The 17391-nt window shown below is 48.8% G+C and overlaps 1 protein-coding gene across 6 annotated transcripts; it reads right to left on the bottom strand.

Annotated features, from left to right (window-relative positions):
- Window positions 1-3531: 3531 nt before the first annotated feature.
- On the bottom strand, window positions 3532-17300 carry LOC128816579 (coiled-coil domain-containing protein 81-like). Of its 6 annotated transcripts, none has more exons than XM_053994312.1 (11): window positions 17224-17300; window positions 16964-17031; window positions 16162-16247; window positions 15929-16002; window positions 15732-15846; window positions 15414-15537; window positions 15225-15341; window positions 14548-14684; window positions 14304-14438; window positions 3856-4061; window positions 3532-3712 (listed from the first exon to the last, which is right to left on the bottom strand). In XM_053994312.1, the coding sequence occupies exons 1-10, from the start codon at window positions 17273-17275 to the stop codon at window positions 3926-3928; spliced, it is 1044 nt and encodes a 347-aa protein (XP_053850287.1). In that variant the 5' UTR covers window positions 17276-17300; the 3' UTR covers window positions 3532-3712; window positions 3856-3925. The 6 variants fall into 6 exon arrangements, with proteins under 6 accessions (XP_053850287.1, XP_053850284.1, XP_053850282.1 ...); XM_053994309.1 differs by having other exon boundaries at window positions 15732-15828; window positions 16775-17031; XM_053994307.1 differs by having other exon boundaries at window positions 16775-17031.
- Between the last annotated feature and the right edge of the window lie 91 nt (window positions 17301-17391).

The following is a 17391-nucleotide window of genomic DNA, read 5'->3' on the forward strand; positions in this document are numbered from 1 at the left end:
AGAGGTACCCTCAGGGAGGTCAGGTGGAATGGACCCTTGGGGTTGACACCTGGATGTGTAATAGATGTTTTGCAGCAAACTTTTCCGAATTAAATATCTGTTGCACCAAAAGTCTTTGGCACCAATTGTTTATAGTCCTGAAGAACTCCCAAGTTTCTACACACCACAGAAGAGGGGAAAGGCTTTTGCTTATTACCTGAATTCCAGGTGCTTGGCACAGCACACAGTGAGACTGACTGCTTCCATCCAGAATCTGGGCCTGACATTCCACAATAAATAAAGGTAAGGAGTATTCCCCTATCCTCATACACCTCCCTGCACAGAGGGGCAGCGTTCCTTAAGCAAAGGAAAAGGCTCCACCAGTCTCCATTTCCTCACACATACTGGAGGTTTTTTAGTTGTGATGATACACTGCACTTTCTGATGAAAATAATCTGGAGAAGATGCATTTTTTATTAAGGTGAAAGAAGTCTTTGTCCTTCCCAAAAGACAGCAGACATTCTAAAGAAGGAGATTTTGTTACATTGCATTTCAGAGCTGCTGCTGCACATAGGCTTTAATTTCTGACACTCAGAGGGCACCAGTATGGGGCTAACTGTTCTTACATACTTCTTGAGCTTTGTGGCACAGTTTGATTCCCTACTTCTCTCATGTTAGGAAAGTGCAATTATTTTGAGGTTTGGTTTTTTTCCCCTCTGTTCTGTGCAACTTCTCATTTCCAATTTTAACTCTTGTTTTTAATGCATTTAATTTTTTTTTTCTTCTACCAAGGTTTTTTGCTAGGAAGAGCAAGCCAAGAACTTTTAAGTGCCAGTAAAAGAAGTTTTTCATTCTCAAACCCTTTTGGGCAATGCTCTGCAGGTGCTTTTTTCTTTTTCTTGATTTTGTTTCTGTAAATTTGTTAAGCAAGTCTGTGTGTAATATCAGGTTTTAGTAAAACCTCTAAAACCCATAGGCTCCAGAATACCTCCAGAGGGGATCCAAACTCCTGGCTTCTCCAAGTGGGGTATACTCCAAAACTTTATCAAGTGGTTCAGGGCATTTTGCTGTTGAGCTCTTATAATCAGGGGTAGAGACTGCCTCACAGCTCTGCACCACACACCACTCCCATGGGTGTTCTTCCCCTGTATCACAAAGGGATGTCTCTGTCAAATCGTGAGGGCCATTCTAGCTGCCATCAAGAACCTGTCCTCTGCCTGTAACCCTGTTATGACACCTCCGTCCTGCATTTAAGCCTCTTGATGCTTCAGATTTTCCCCTAAGTCTTCCTCTTCACTTTCAGCTGTTTCTTACAGCAGAAATACTAAGGACATGAGTTTCATTTTGCACAATATTCCCCTTCCCCTCTCTATGGCCAGCTTAATCCCTTCTTTATGCATTCCATATTTGAAATTTCCCCCAGAGCTGTCAGCTGGGTACTTCATGCCAGCACACTTCTTCTGGTGAGGCTGCATTTTTCCTTCAAGCTCTCTGCCACATTCCCTTTGCATCTGCTTCCGAGAGCAGCAGGAACAGCAGATGGCGGATGTTCTTGCCTGCAGGAAAGTAAAGACAGTGTGGCAGCGAGGGTCACTCTGGGAGAAACCAAGTGAGTCCGGGAAATTTGCCAATTCTTGATAGTTGCTGTGGACTAAAATGCTGTGGAAATGGAGAGGATGTCCTGCGTGCACAGCTTTGCAGAGGTGTAAAGTAACACTGATCTGGTTTGGATGGAGAATGCTGAGGAGTGTGTGCGTGTAGTTTCGGAGGTGTTCATTGTCCCTAAGAGTTCCTCAGTGGCCAGAGTTGCTTCTTAGCAATGAAATGAGGAGGACTGTGTGGTTCCTGTCTTTTCGGAGCACTTCTTGAAACACTTTTTGTGTCTCAACCAGAGCTTTCACCTTTTCTTGGTTTGAAAGACAGGTGTCTGCCAAGGAAGGTAGGAACATCCCTTGGAATGGAGACTATTACCCCCTTCCCTCTGAGTTATTTTAATTTTGAAATTAAGGGGCTTTCAGGCAAAGATATGGGAAAAGGAGCAGCCGTTCTTTACTAGTATGTATAGCAAGGCAAATAAACAACAGCTCTGGCATTAACAACAGACAGCCCCAGAGACCCAGTCCCAGCTTTCTCGGCCGCAGCCATTTCCCCTTTGGTGCAGTTCTGGGCACAGCCGGCAGGGGCGCTGCTGGCTCCGGGCCAGGCAGGGCGGGTGCGATGATTCCCCCGCGGCTGCAGGGGGCGCTGTGGTGCGAGTTTGGTCATCTCTCTCCTGTTGTAATGGTGGACACGCTGGCGGAAGGGATGGAAAAAGGGCTTGCTCCACAAATCTCAAGGGACAGCTGATCCCAGTGCCCCAACAGGAACCTTGGAAGTGGCATGCTGAAACAGCAGGAACGCACTCACTTGGGATAGCAAGCGAGGCAGCAGAAACTCAACAGCTGTAGCAGGAGCTGCAGGGTGTCCTGGCCGGCAGGGGGTGTGGGGTTACAGTCTTGCCAAAAAACCCTGGAGCAGTAGCAGAGGCACAGCAGGGGCTGAGCAGCAGCAGACTGGCTCCTAAACTGGGCCGGGAGAGGCTCCCTTGGAGGGGGAAGGGGCTCAGGGATCCCAGGGTTTCCCCTGAGGCACCTCAGCAGATGGTGAAGGGTGCTGTGTTTGCTGAGGAAGGGTGTTAATAAGGTCCCAGTGCAATGGCCGCTCTTATGAGCAGAGCTCCACTCAAAGGTAAGAGGCAGCAGAGTGGGTAATGAGAAACTGGAGAGTGGGTTCTACTCCGAGAAACCCTCTCGGAGTAGAGGGTAAGAGAAGTGCAGCCAGGTACCCTCCTCCCCTAAGCTTGGCAACTTCTTTTGTCTTTCTTAAGTACCAATCATTATATTTTCTTAGAGACAGATGGGACAAAATTCCATGAGAGAAAGAAAGAAAAGGAAAAAACACCAAACCCAAACACTCCCCTATTAAAGACGCAAGCAATTGCCATCACACAGAGCAGCTCCTGTGAGTACCGGTGTCAGTTTGGAGACAAATTCTGGGAGAAAAACGCTCTAAAATTAGTCTTTTTCTTTAAAGAGAGAGGGCTTCAATAACTCCCCTTTCTTCTGCCAATGAGAAAAATGGATACTGATATAAAATTTCAATAGCCAAACTGAATTGTATTTTTATATCTTTTTTTTTTTAAAGAAAGCAAGCAAGCAGCACTGGGTGGCTGGGGAGTCACTGCTCCACTAATGGCACACACCACTACAAGTTCACCAGAGTATATATACTGCTTTTAAGCCTACAAAGCATTTTCCAGTGTGCTTGTGTTAGTCCGAATCAGCAAATATCAATAAGCTGGGATCAGCAATTTCATAATCTTTCCAGGTGATCGTTGGCTTCCTGTCCTGCTTGTGGTTGTCTGGAGGGAGGCCTTTCACCGGTGTCTGCTACATAATTTTTGTCTGGTACTAGTGCCTCAAGCTTTTTATTATACATAAGCATTTAGTTGCTCTGCTGTAATATCCCTTAGCTTTACCAAAACTTCCTCTATTTTATTCTAAGCATCAGTTGTTTTTGCCACCTCATCTCTATACTCTACTATACTTCTTCTATTTTCTTGTTCGGTGCTTTATTTGGCTATTCGGTCAGAAAGTTTCAAAACCGTTCTTTGTAGTTATCCCAGGGAACGTATCCACTTTCGACTGATTCCATTGCCAGTTGACACGAATCAGAAAAACATTTTTCACAATATCTGGGGGTGAAAGTGAAAAAAAAAGCAATTTTTTATTAACAGTAGAAAAAAACCAATAAGGGTGCCCACAAAGCACAGGAGGAAAAAAAAGAAAAGGAAAAGGAAAAAAAAAAAAAAGTTTAAATCCTTCACCACACCCCCACCTTGCTGCATGGCCAAGGCAAAGATTGCAACCACCCTTCTTTGTCTATGGGGACGGGAGGAGAAAAGAGTTCACAGCTGTTGGATTTCTGGCATGGGTCTTCTCCTTGCAGCAGCCAAAGTTGGTGGATTTAAATGTCCTTTCTCGTGTCGGTTCAGCTCCTTCGAGGTCTCAGGTTTGGGGTGGTCCCGCTGGCTCCCAGGAGAGCTGAAGCAAGAAAAAAAAAAAAAAAAAAAAGCCAAGCCAAACCAGTTCACAGAAAAAGAAACAAATTGCCGAGACGATTCCTGGTACAGCCTCCAGACTAGGGGAAGAGAAGGTGTCATGGGTTGGCGCTGGCGCGGTGCCAGTGCACCCATGAAAATATATCTTTTAACTTCACAAGAAAACTCACTTGGCTGTGAGTGCACTCCCAGGGGAGCTCTCTAGGGGTGGAGTGTCATAGGTTGACAAGGAAGTGAGTTTTCTCGTGAAGTTATAGCCAAACCAATCAGTGGTCCAATTTGAATATTGACACCTGGTGTAACCACTGAAGACATAGACACACCTCTCAGAACACAGGGGTTAAGAGCACAGAATGCCCAGGGGAACTTTCTCTTTAGTTCCACTCAGTGAAGAGTTCAGACCTCCACTGGCCTAGCCACAGGCTGGGCGGGGGAGGGGAAGCCATGCGGCCTAGGAGAGGTAGGCCAGGAGCCCTGGACAGGGAAAGGGGGTGAAGGGAATGGAACCGGGCTGGCCCCTGCAGGACGGAGGGGTGGAGAAACACTGAGATGTCCCGGGCAGCCCTCCCAGAGAGAGAGAGGGAGAGCTTGGGCCACCTTGAAATTTGGTATCATGTGCCGGCATACTGCCAGCAGAGGAGAAAGAGAAGGAGGGGGGGGAAGGTGCCCAGCCATGGGAGTCCTGGGCAGGCTGCTGTGAGATTTCAGGCGTCCTGGGGGCAGCAGAGCCCAAGACTTTAACCCTTTCTTGGACCAAAAAACTTTGCAAAACACTAATCCTCCTTGATCTGAAAGAGAAGGGAGACAGCCTGGGGCCTGAGATGTCAGAAGAAGATGGGAAAGAATCCTAGGTGGGAAGAGATGATGGAGTAGCCTTTGGCTGGACTTTTTCTGGTATAGCCATAGACTGAACAATTTTCCTGTGATACAGAGACTGCATTTAGGGGGATGCAATGGCTTGAGCCAAGAGAGCGACCTGCCAGTGCAGGAGTGAGAGTGACCTGCTGGGGTGATGTCATGTGCAAGAGTGAAGTGAACACAGAAAGATGAGGAGGGTGTGGTGGTGTCCTCTGTCTTCAGGGAAGAAGATCTCTGTTCTCAAGACCCTCGGCCCCAGGGGAGGAGAAAATGGGGGGGATTGTTGTCCCAGAATGAGAAATTGTTGTTTTTTGGTACTTGGCAAAGCATCCTTAAAAGGAACCCTATAAGCAGTTTTGGTCCATGGATGGTGGCGAGAGCACTGTGACCTGGAAGGAGGATGTCACGATGGCAGATTTTCTCTGGGCAGTGCCATGTGTGACATGGAAACATAAGAGGTTTCAACTGTGTTTTCTGTGGGAGACTATGGTACAAGAGGGACTCCTCTCTCCCTTGATGAACTGAGAATTGATTATCTGAGAGGTGGTAACTTGATTGAGAATCCAAGGTTTTGTCTCACTGTGCTTTGGTGGAAATAGGGTAGGAGGAGGAGAAATGTTTTGGAAGGTTTTCATTCTGTTTTCCTGTGTGTTCCTTTTTTACAGTGTAGGTTCATAAAGTTTTTTCTTTATTTCTAAGCTTGAGCCTGCTCTGCTCTGTTTCTGGTCACATCTCACAGCAGCCATTTGAGAAAAATACATTTTCATGGGTGCACTGGCACTGCACCAGCACCAACCCATGACAGAGGGAAAAACCCTTTTGCTGGGAGCTAGCTGGGGGGGGGGGGGTGTGTGTGGAAACAACAATCCAACAAAAGGAACAATGTAGCGTCCTGGTCCACACTGTCAGGAGAACCCAGAGAGAGAGCTTGAACAGAGCCCCCACAGGAACCCAAGGCTCCCCACCCCACCTCTGGATCCATATTAAAGCTGCAGCACTCATTTTCTGGACATAAAGCAGACGATTAGGGAATAAAGCATCATCATAAAATCACCCCAAGACAGTACCAAATTCCCCAAAAGACAAGACACGTTGGAGGAAGGCACAATGAGTGAGGTTGCCTTGTGTGCTAGTCACTTGCCTTTTTCTGTCTTTCCTCTGAACACTCCTTACCAGGTGATTCCCTGTAGAAATGCATGGTGACTAATCAGACTAGTGATCAGATGCAAGGCTCTGGGTGGAAAGAAAGTTGGCCAGAGTTAGAGAAAAGCAGCTTCTTGCACGTGAGCAAAAAGAAATAGTCCTTTTCCAGAGCTGTGTGTGGAGGGGTGAAGGAGAATGGCCACCTCTGCTGTGTGCTTGGATTATAGGTGAGAGCTGGGTCTTTTGGGTGCAGAAGAATACTTTGTGAAAAGCCTTTCTTCAGCCACAAGAAGCTTTTCTTGTCCATCGGCATCTGATTTCTTTGCAGGCCTTAGTGAGGGAGTAACTCGATCACAAAGGGTCCTGTTTCCCCTGCAGAAGCTTTGTGTGGCCTGGCAGCAACCAGCCAGTGTCAGGGTGGGGGGAGCTCCAGAACTTGGACAACACCTGCTTCATAAGCTTTGTCTTGCAGCATTTGATATACACTCTGTCACTGGCCACTGCCACTTGCTCTCCTAGAGGCAGAGCTGGTCCTATGAGTCCTTGCTCGGTCAGCTCTGAGGGATGGAAAACCAGCAGTGACTCTAGGAAGATAGCTTCTAGAGAAAAAGTGAGACCTATCTTTGGGTGTTATGTTCAGAAAAGGTTTGGCAGAGCATAGGGAGCATGTTGTTTGATTTCATAAACTCATGGAATCCCAGTTTGGAATGGACCTCAAGGATCCAGCACCAGCCTTTCCTGGCAAAAGCACAATCTAGACAAGACTGGTCCAGCACCCAGTCCAGCTGAATCTCAAAAGCATCCAATGTTAAGGAATCCACTACTTCCCTGGGGTGATTATTCCAGTGGCTGATTGTTCTCATTGTGGAAAATTTTCCTCTGCTTCCTCCCCAGGAGAAACTTGCATGCATAAACGTGCCATGCTCAAAGTTTCAGGGAAGGTCATTCCTAGCTTCCTGTGACTGATGAAGTGCATTTGAAAGGATGTTGTCATTTGGATTTCCCGCTGTTGCCAGAAAGATGCTAAAATGGGGGACATGGGCATCCTGAATCCTCAGCATTGCTTCACACCTTGTTTCTGTAGTGCCCTGCCACTGTGCTAAGTGACATGGTTAGTCACTGGTGAATGATGAAGAGGGGGGGAAAAACCCGAACCAAACCACCTCTGAAAAGACACATCAGGTGGCACCATACAAAATCAATCAGAAAATGGTGTGGGATTCTATTAAAAGATGGAATTTTATGGAGGAAAAAAAATCATTCCTTGTTTGTTAAGGAACGATTTTCAACATTTTACAACAAGTAAAACCGTATAAAAGAAAGACCTTGTAAAACATAGTTCAGGCCTTGCTATTCTAAGTAAGCTAGCCTGTTAAGTTCCCATAAGAAAATAATTATAAGAATGAGAATCAGTTTGCATAACAATCTATTCTTGCAAGAAAAGAGTTTGTACATACAAAAATAAGAAGTCCATCCCGTGAGAATCCGTGAAGAAAGAATGTAAAAACATCTAGAAGGAAAAAAGTTTGATGGACATGTACACCAGCCATTACCAACCAATGAACTGTTCACTGGATTGCTGGCCAACTAAATTCAAACACAATGCCTTCTGATAACCACATAAAAATGAGCTGTGTGCAATAAAAATTCGGCTATTCTGCACAAAGAAAGAGGTGTCTTGTCTGTATCAATTGCAACAAACCTCTTGATATTTTGGCTGTGATTCTAGTTCTAGATGCAATAAGCCTTCATTGTCACAAAGGCACCGACACACCAGACTGGAGAGCACAGAGATGTGTTGGTGCCTTTTCTGCCCAGGGGAGGTAAAGGCCAGGACCTTTCAGCCCTCACACATTTTGTGTGGGATCAATCCCTGCACGTGTTCAAATTTTGGAGGTAGTATCTGAATTTGGGAGGTGGGCTCATGAAGGAGAAGGACAGTGCCTTCCAAATTGTTTGAAACCCCTTTTTGGGATCAGGTTGGTAGGGAAATTTTGAAACAGGGAGACCCCTCCCTCTCAAAATTTACCTATTTGTCCCTCCAAATTCGTGATATTATTAAAAATAACTATGAAGCACCGCCACAGCCATCGCTAGATAGATCAATCCCCAACTGTGACCCCAGTTCTACAAATCCTGTTCCTCTTTCCTTTCCCTCTACCCCAAAACCGGGAATTCTTAGACGAGCATCCCGGCTAAGCCTGCAGGATTCTTCTGGCTCCTTTAAAAATTCCCGGGACCCCTGTCAGAACAGTGCAGGCCACACTGCTCTGAATCCTTCCCCTATCCCTATATCCCCACTCTGTTCAGCCCCATCCAATGTTAGTTTTAATTTTCCTGACCCTGTTTCTCAAAAAATTCCTTCCCCTCGGAGGCACAAAATGGCGGCCGCCATGTGGTGGCTCCGGCCATGTGCTCTCTTCACCATGTGGCACAAGATGGCGGCGGCCAACATACAGGCTTCTCCCAACATACAGGCTCCTTCTTCCCACAATCCTTTTCGCGTTTCTTCCCGAAACCTCTTCCGGTCTCCAAACCCTCCCCCCGATCCCTCCTCCCCTAATGAATCATGCATGTCCTTGCCCTTCGACTCCACCCCTTGGGGGAGTTCATCACCAGCCACTCCCCCGGTGCTGACTCAGCTCCCTCCACCCCCTCCCCCGATCCCCGCAACCTCTCTCCCGGTTCCCACGGTCCGGGCTCTGGGGGGGGGGGGGGGGGGGGGGTGGGGTGGGAGCCGCGACCCGCCTCATTCCCTGCCTACCTTCACTGCTAAGCTAAGCCTAGCAGGAGAGTCAGGCAAGGGAGCTTGGCCGGAGTTCGAGTGTAAGGCTCGGCAGGACGTTCGACCTTACCTCGGCAGGGAGACCAAGCTTCCTAAGCCTAGTAAGAAGGTTAGGCAAAAGGCCAAGTAAGAGTTTGGGCCGGACTTAGCAGGGGTACAAGCCTAGAAAGTCCATCAAGAAGTTCAAAACTTAGGCCAAAGAGCAAAAGAACAGAAAACAATAGATGAGAGTGTGACTAGTGATTGTCCTGGCCAAGAGACAATGTAAAGTGCCAAGAGGGTAGGACCAAGAGTGGGAATTTAGTTAAAAGAGATTAAGTTTAGTCAAGTGATTCAGAATGCTAAGTTGGGAGGGGCCAGATGACCTTTAGCTGCCTGACAGTATATTCCATTTTAGATAGAAGCACCATTTAAGGTATATATTTTTTTGGTTTTGAGGCCTGAAAATGGGAAGAGGTTATAGTAAAGGAGCAAATCCTTCCAAAGCAAAGAGAATTCCCCCTTAACAGCCCCTTGGGGCAACTGTTAGACCAATGGGATTCTTGGGAGACCACAAAGGGTCTAGACAAGAGTAAGATGATACATTACAGTATAGAAGTATGGCCGAAGTTAGAATTACAGGGAGAGTGGCCACGGTATGGAACCCGAGATCAGTGGATGTGTAATCAGTTAAACCAACACAAAACAAAACAAAAACAAACAAACAAACAAAAAAACAAAAACCAAAAAAACCCAAAAAAAGCGCAAGAGGACCTTGATATAGAACAACTATCTTATGCAGCTTGCTGGCTGGAGAATTCTATAAATAATGAGACTGAGAATATGCAAGTTACAAAGAAATAGAGAGGAAGACAAAGAGAATAGAGAGGGGGAGACTAGAAAAATAAAGGAAGGGGACCCCCTCGATTACCTGCCCCCTTCTGCTCCTGTTACTTCCAACAGTTTCCGCAGTTGGTCCTTCAGCCCCTCCTATTGAGTCCCTGATTTCTTTCCCCCGTTTTCCCACCTCTGTTCCATCGTCCCTTCCCCTAGTTTCCTCAACCATCTCCCCAAGTCCCTCTTCTCCTTCTCCAGCTGGAGTTTCCTTGCCTCCTCCCACTTGGGAGCTGAGGCCACCCTTGCCCAGTGTTGGTTCACCACCTGGCATGCCCCCTGGCCTCCAGGGTCTGTCTCCACTACTATTTCCCTGCCTGGTGTCTTAGAAAAAGGGCCGTATTGTAGCACCCAATCCAAAGCACCAAGGGTGGAGGGGCTCTTTCCCCTTAGAGGGATTCCTATGGGTAGAGCAGCTGGGGGAGTTAGGTTTGTGGCTGCACCTTTGGCAGCTTCCGAAGTCCGGGGATTTGGGAAAGAGCTAAGAAATTTAGTGGAAGACCCCGTTGGAATATCTAGCCAGTTGGACCAATTTCTAGGGCTGAGTATTTGTACCTGGGGAGACCTGAGCTATTCTAAGCATTCTGTTCTCTCCAAGAGAGGTCCAGATGATCCGAGCGGCAGGGGTGAAGATATGGGAAAGAGGGGGTGGACTGGGGCCCCAAGGGAACCAGAGGATGCCCTTGGTGGACCCCAACTGGCGTCCCAGCCAGCAAGAAGGTAGGCAAAACATGGGAGACTATAGGGCCCTCATGATAAGAGGGATCAAAGAGTATCCCTAGGGGAAGCAACACGAAATTGGCCTTTGATGGTACTCAGGAGAAGGATGAGACCCCGGCAATTTGGCTTAACCGACTAAAATGAAATTTCCAGTTGTATTCAAATATAGACCCAGATAGCCCAGAGGGTCAAGTCCTCTTAAAGGTCTAGTTTGTCACCAAATCCTGGCCCGATATTAGACAAAAACTAGAAAAGATAGAGGACTGGCAAGAAAAGAACATGAATGAGTTGCTCAAAGAAGCCCTAAGAATGTATTTAAGCGGGAAAGATTAAAAAAAAAAAAGCCAATAGCCTACCTCTCAAAACTACTAGACCCAGTAGCCAGAGGATGGCCAACTTGCCTGCAAGTAATCACAGCAGCTATCCCGATAAAAGAAGCCCAAAAGTTGATCCTGCAAGGGAAAATTAAAGTACAGACATTTACTAGTGATCGTGGATCACCTCACTGACTGGGTGGAGGCTTTCCCAACCAAAAAGGAAACTGCGCAGGAAGTTGCAAGAATAATCTTAGAAAACATACCACGATATGGGCTAGTCAATACCATTGACTTGGACCGAGGTCCACATTTTGTCGCTCAAACTTTACATCAAGTAACAAAAGCCCTGGGGATAAGGTGGAGGTTGCACACCCCATGGCATCCTCAAAGCTCTAGAAGAGTGGAAAGGATGAATAGAACTCTTAAAAATGTGATAAATAAATTAATTGAAGAAACAAAGATGAATTGGCTCAGGTGTTTACCTCTCATTCTCTTGTGCATCAGAACCAGACCTCGGTCCGACATAGGGGTCCTCTCCCTATGAAATAATGTTTGGACTCCCTTTTTTTTTAATCACCCCTTTCAGTACAGCAGATTATCTGAAAGGGGAGGCAGCAACTCAGAAATATTTAGAGGTCATAGGAAAATCCCTAGAAGGCCTCCGAAAGAAGGGGTATCTCTCCGAAACTTCCCCTCTGGACGCCAATGCCCACAACATCAGTCCTGGGGATTGGGTGTTGATAAAGTCCTGGAACACTACCACTCCATTAACCCCCAAATTCGAAGGACCTTTCCAGGTGCTACTCACCACACACACTGTGGTGCGGACCCAAGAAAAAGGCTGGACCCACGTCACCAGAGTCAAAGGACCAGTGCCAACCCCAGACGCCAGACCAGACCCAACAGTGTCACCCGCCTCTTCTTGTGCATGGACAGTAATTAAGAAACCAGAGGACTTAAAATTAACTTTAAAGAAGACTTGCTAGAGGCTGATATACAGTAAGGTGTTAATAACTGTTTCCGAGTTAAAGTACCATAGAAAAGGTTTAAGTACTTGGTAATTGTTTAATAAGACTAAGTGTCCTTTAGCCAAAGGAGTTAACTGAAAAAAAATTTAATTAGAATATTATTAAGTCTTACTTGGTTTCTAAAGAACACGAGAATTACCATCAGACATGAGTAAAAGCATACAAATGCCAAAAGAAGTTAGCCCTCAAAAGCCAAAGACGGAGGGATTTGTAATTAACAGTTTCCACGTGTTCCCCAGAGACGCGGGCAGGGCCTTCCTAGTTCCCATGGCAACACTAAAAAAACTACTAACTCTAGCTAAGTACCGATATTGAAATGCTAATTAGCTAATTGCTCTGTTTGTTTTCTCTAAACTACCTGGAGATAACTGGCACCCACCCCTCCACACTGCCATTCTGGGACTAACATGCAAATAAAAACCCCTTAGAATCATGGGAGTATTTTTAGGAGATAAAAAGGACTATAAATCAAAAACTGAACACAGTAGAGGAGTCTAGACAAATGCCCTAGCTGAGGAAGAGGGAAACACATCCCCTGATTGACTTTTACCCGTTGCCATCATCTAAGAAAGAATAGACTAGGTTAGGCTGTGAGAAGCAGGGAGACAGAAGCAGAGAGAGAGAGAGAGAGAGAGAGCCCTGATGCTGCCACCACAGAAGGAGTGGGGACAGCTGTTGTTTCTGGACTTTCAGCAACAGACTCTACACACCACGCCTTCTCACCTCTGGCCACCAGTGTGCCACAAGGAAAGAAGAAAGGACAGCTGCCGCTGCGCTGGACTTCAGTGACAGACTCTGCACGCCTCCTTCCTTTCGGCCGCCTGGGAAAGCTACAACTGCGGGGGCGAGCTCTGCATCGAGCCCCCTGCCCAGCTGATCTTTTTAATAAAGAGCTGAACATTAATAATAAAGGCATTAGCCCTGTTCATTTCACTGACCTCAATATTTGCAAACATTGCAGGATTTCTCCAAAACTACAGATGACAGCAACTAGGAACCTGTGTGGCCTTAAAGCCCCAAACCCCAGCTCTAAGTTGATCCCCAGAGTCTGGGGACATGACTTCTTTTTCCCATGGAAAATGGCCTCTCTTTGAGGCCACTCCCATTGGCCCACACTGGCATCCTGACCTCAACATTTCCAAACTTTGCAGGATTTCTCCAAAACTACAGATGTCAGACACTAGGAACCTCTGTGACCTTAAAGCCCCAAACCCCAGCTCTAAGTAGATCCCCAGAGCCCGGGGAAATGACTTCTTTTTCCCATGGAAAACGGCCTCTCTTTGCAGCCACTCGCACTGGCCCACAGTGGCATCCTGACCTCAATATTTGCAAACATTGCAGGATTTCTCCAAAACTGTCTCCTGCACTGCTGCCAGTGCCCCCTCCAGTGCTCCCAAGTGTGCCTCGCTGCTCTCCAGCGCCCCCCCTTCCAGTGTTTCCCAGTCTCTCCACTTGGATGGTGGCACTTCACTGGGCAGTGACATCCCAGCAGGCATCAATGGTCCCGTGGGTGATCATTGCTCCCCAGGCACCTCTCCCTCTTGGTTCCATACCACCTGTGCCAGGAAATGCACTCTGGAGATCTCTCAGATGTCTGGATTCTCCTGTCAGGTACCAGGGGAAGATGGGGGGCTTGGGGGGCTGGCACAGGTCCCACATGAGGACCAGGGCTTGTGAAGGAGCCTCACCTGCCTGTTCCTCCTGAAGAGCAGGTACCTGCAAACATGGCACCCACCTTGGGCTATTCTGCTGCTCAGTCCCACCCTGAGCAGGAGGCAAAGAGGCAAACCCACCTCCTCACCCTCCTGAAGAGCCCGTGTCCCCCCACAAGGCCCCCCTCCCTGTCCCAGCCCCCGTGGTCCCAGCCGTTACACAGCTTCATCACCAGGCCTAGGCCACTCAGTCCAGGTGGGAACAGAGGTATTTATTTTGTATCCACAGGTGGACCTCAGCAGGTGAGCAGCCTCCCAGCCCCATCACCAGCAGCCTCTGCTGCAGCCACAGCTCCAGCCCCAACCCTTCATGCGCTGGATCAGCACTTGGAGCTGAGAGGGAGAGAGAGAAAGAGAGGTGTCCGATCAAACAGGCAGGCAGAAGGCAGAGAATTTCTGCAAGATTGGCTCAGGCCACCTGGGATCAGATCACGTCAAGGCGTCCATGGAGATGCCTCTGGTGATTTCCCAGCCCGTGAGAAGGTCCCTGGTGCACCTGAGGCAAAGCCAGGTTGGTCTGAGACTTTGGGTGTCCCATACCGATGTCCCACTCAGGACAAGGTGTTGTGGGGTAGGACTCTGCCAGGGAAGGACATGCTCTCAGGTTTGGGAAGGGGACGGCCTGCCATCAAGGTCCCTCTGTTGTCAGCCAGGACTTTTCTGTCCTACATGGGAAGCCGATGCTGAGTGTCCAGGTGGGTGCCAGGGGAGTCTAGACCTAGCACCACTTCTGTCCCCCGGGGCTGCCTCAGCGGAGGAACGTGGGAAATTTCATTCCTGTGGAGTTACCTGCAGAACTGCCTCTGCTGCTCCTGCCGCCCCTGCCGCCGCCGGTTGTTCTCAGCCAAAAACATGAAGATGTTCCTCTGTGTCTGATGTGGCTCCAGCCCATGGAGCACCTGGATGGCTCGTGGGGAAAGGTGTCTGCAACAACAGGGAATCATCATCCCAGAGCTGCCAGCTGCCTCTCCCCTCACCCTACCCTGCGCCCACACAGACCCACATCCACCCACCTGGTCCCGCATTCACCCACCTGCTTCCAGGCTGGAATATCTCTGCCATTTTCTCTGTGGGGAGGGGGGTTCTAGCCATCCCCCGCCTCACAGTGACCCCCTTTCTTGGGGGCTGGGATGGACAGTGCGGAGCCCAAGCACCTCCAATGCCAAATACCTGCCAAGGAGGGGACACTCTCAGCAAACCAGAGATGCCACTTCACAGAGGACCGCTGGAAAAGTGGGAGCCAGGAGACTTGGCACCCCACCATGGCTGATGGCTGCTTTTGCCTCCCAGAGTTCTCCCTTGTGGAACATATAGGTAAATCCCTGCCCTGCACCTGGGCGACCTCCAACTGCATCCCTGGGACACCCATCTCTCTGAGTCTTAAGAGTCCACTTGAAGCCTCAGGACACCCTAATCCCATCTGAGACCCCTCTCTTAATCTGGATCCCCAGGGACTCCTATCACGTGGGGTCCTAAGAGTCCCCCCCAGTCCCCAGGGACTACCCCCAAACTAGCCTAGGAGTGCCCAAAATCCCCCTGGGACACCCTAAGCCCTCAAGAAGCATCCAGCCCCTCTCCAAGGGACCTGTCCCATGCCTCATCTGTCCTTTGTAGTCCCTCCTGACCTTCAATTCCACCCTCTGTGCCCCTGTCCCAGAGGGGTTCTATGGGCAGCCAGGGTGACCTGACACAGAGGGTCTCTGCCCCTACCTGCGGCATCTGTTGGTCCTCCCCAGCAGCCCAGGCTTCCCATGCTGCCCATTCCACCTTCTGTTCTCTCCAGTGGGAGTTCCCATGCTCCCATTCTGCATACAGCTGCGAGATCTCCTGGAAGTGTCAGGCATGATTAGGCTCAGCTTTTGAGGGGCTTCCTTCAGGTCTGATCTATCTGGCACAAACCTGCAGTGCTCTTTGGCAGTTCTCAGAAGCCAAGAGTGTGATGTCAGGCCTGGCTGAAGGAGCTAACTCCTGCCCACCTGCCTCCCTCATCCTCGGAGAGCTGGCTGGGCATGGGGTGAGCACACTGCGGAAATACCAGCAGTCATCAGCATGAGTGTGGGGCAGATAGGGAACCTGTTTCCCTCGGGGCCTCAGGTGTTCAGGAGAAGTTGGGAGCTAGGGCTGTTCCCGTGGACTTTCCTACACAGTCCAAGTGTCTGAGGGGGATTTCACCCAGGGTGCAAGGATCCCTCCAAACCATTGCCATGAGAGTTTCACCTGGCAGGTGGCTTTGACCTTGGCTCTTGCTGCCTCATGCCTGGCCTCCGGTATGGTAGCACAAGGAGGGAAAACTTTCCAGGATGCTCTTGTTCCCCTGGGAAAGGAGGAAGCTCTTGGGAGCAGTCTGTGAGGTTGTGTGGTCACAGGATGTGATCACCCCATGTGTGACAGAGCAGCAGGAACCCATTCCATACCTGTTCTGACCCTGTGTTTCTCTGCAGCCTTTGTATGTTGGGTGGAAAAAGCATCGGACACAGCGAGCTGAAACCTGGAATCACAGAACGACAATATCCTGAATTGGAAGGGACCCACAAGAATAAGTGAGGCCAACTCCAGAAGCAAATGATGCCACAGGCTTGAGGAATGGCAGAGTCCACACTCTTCAGGCAATGAAGGAACCAGAAAATCAACACGGAAATGCACTCACCTGGGGAACATGTGGGCCTGTGCAGCCTGCACCCCCTGAGCAGTGGTCACTCCATTGCTGACACCAGAACCCGGCATACTTAGCCTCTGCAGAGTGACAGGGAGCTGTCAGGAAATTCCATGGAGAAAGCAGACAGGTCTCCTGCTCCTATAGGAGCCACTTCTCCAAATTCCTCTTCCCAAGTCTCATTCGTGAACATCATGGAATCAAAGAACCAATAAGATTGGAAGAACCCTTGGAGGCCGACAAGTCCAACAGTGGCCACATCCACATGTCTCTTAAATCCCTCCAGGGATGACGAGTCCACCACTGCCCTGGGCAGCCTGTTCAGGGGTGGACAGCCTCTTACATTAAATTTTCCCTAAAATCCCACCTAAACCTCTCCTGGTGCAATTTGTCTTTTGTTATCTGGGAGAACAGGCTCACCCCAACCTGGCTTCACCCTCCTTTCACGCAGATGCAGAGAGCAAAAAGGTCCCCCCAAGCCTCCTTTTCTTCAGGCTCAGCCCTCATAGTTGTTCCTCATGAGACTTGTGCTTCAGACCTTTTCCCAACCTCTCTGCCCTTCTCTGGGCACTCTCCAGCACTTCAATGCCCCCAGATTCCAGCTCACTGTGAGCAGCAGAGCCACCCAGGTGTCCTGAATCTCCAGTCCTGTAATGCAGCTGCAGTGGAACTGCATGCACAGGACATTGTCCTGGCAGGACAGGATGCCAATATTCTCAAAGGCGAACGTGGGGCGCTGCCTGTCCCTCAGCTGGAAGGAGTACAAGAGAATGGTCTCCTCCACACAGCCCCTCACCACGTCGGGCGGGAGGGAATTGGTCTGGGACAACCACCAGTAATCCAATGGCATGATCATGATGTCACCTGCAAAGAATAGAGCATTCTCACTACCACAGCTGAGCAAATTTTCACATGGGATTCATGGCAAAATGTCAGAAAGACAGGTTTGGTCTGGGGGCAACTCAAGCTGTCCTCCAACTTTGGAGGCGATTCCCCCCTCCCCAAAGAGCAGAGCACACACAGTCCCTCCAAATGTGGAGCTAGATCCCTTCTCACCAGGGATCATCACTGCTGGGAACACCAGCTCCCGTAGACAGGACATGTCCATGTCCAGCTGGAAAGAAGCCCAGAAAATTGATTATTCTTCATCATTTTTTAATAGATATTATTGATGAATTTTTATTTTTATATGTTTTTTTTGGTTATTAGCTATGATTTTCTCTA

This window comes from Vidua macroura, chromosome 18 (assembly GCF_024509145.1).
Source record: "Vidua macroura isolate BioBank_ID:100142 chromosome 18, ASM2450914v1, whole genome shotgun sequence".
NCBI lineage: Eukaryota > Metazoa > Chordata > Aves > Passeriformes > Viduidae > Vidua > Vidua macroura.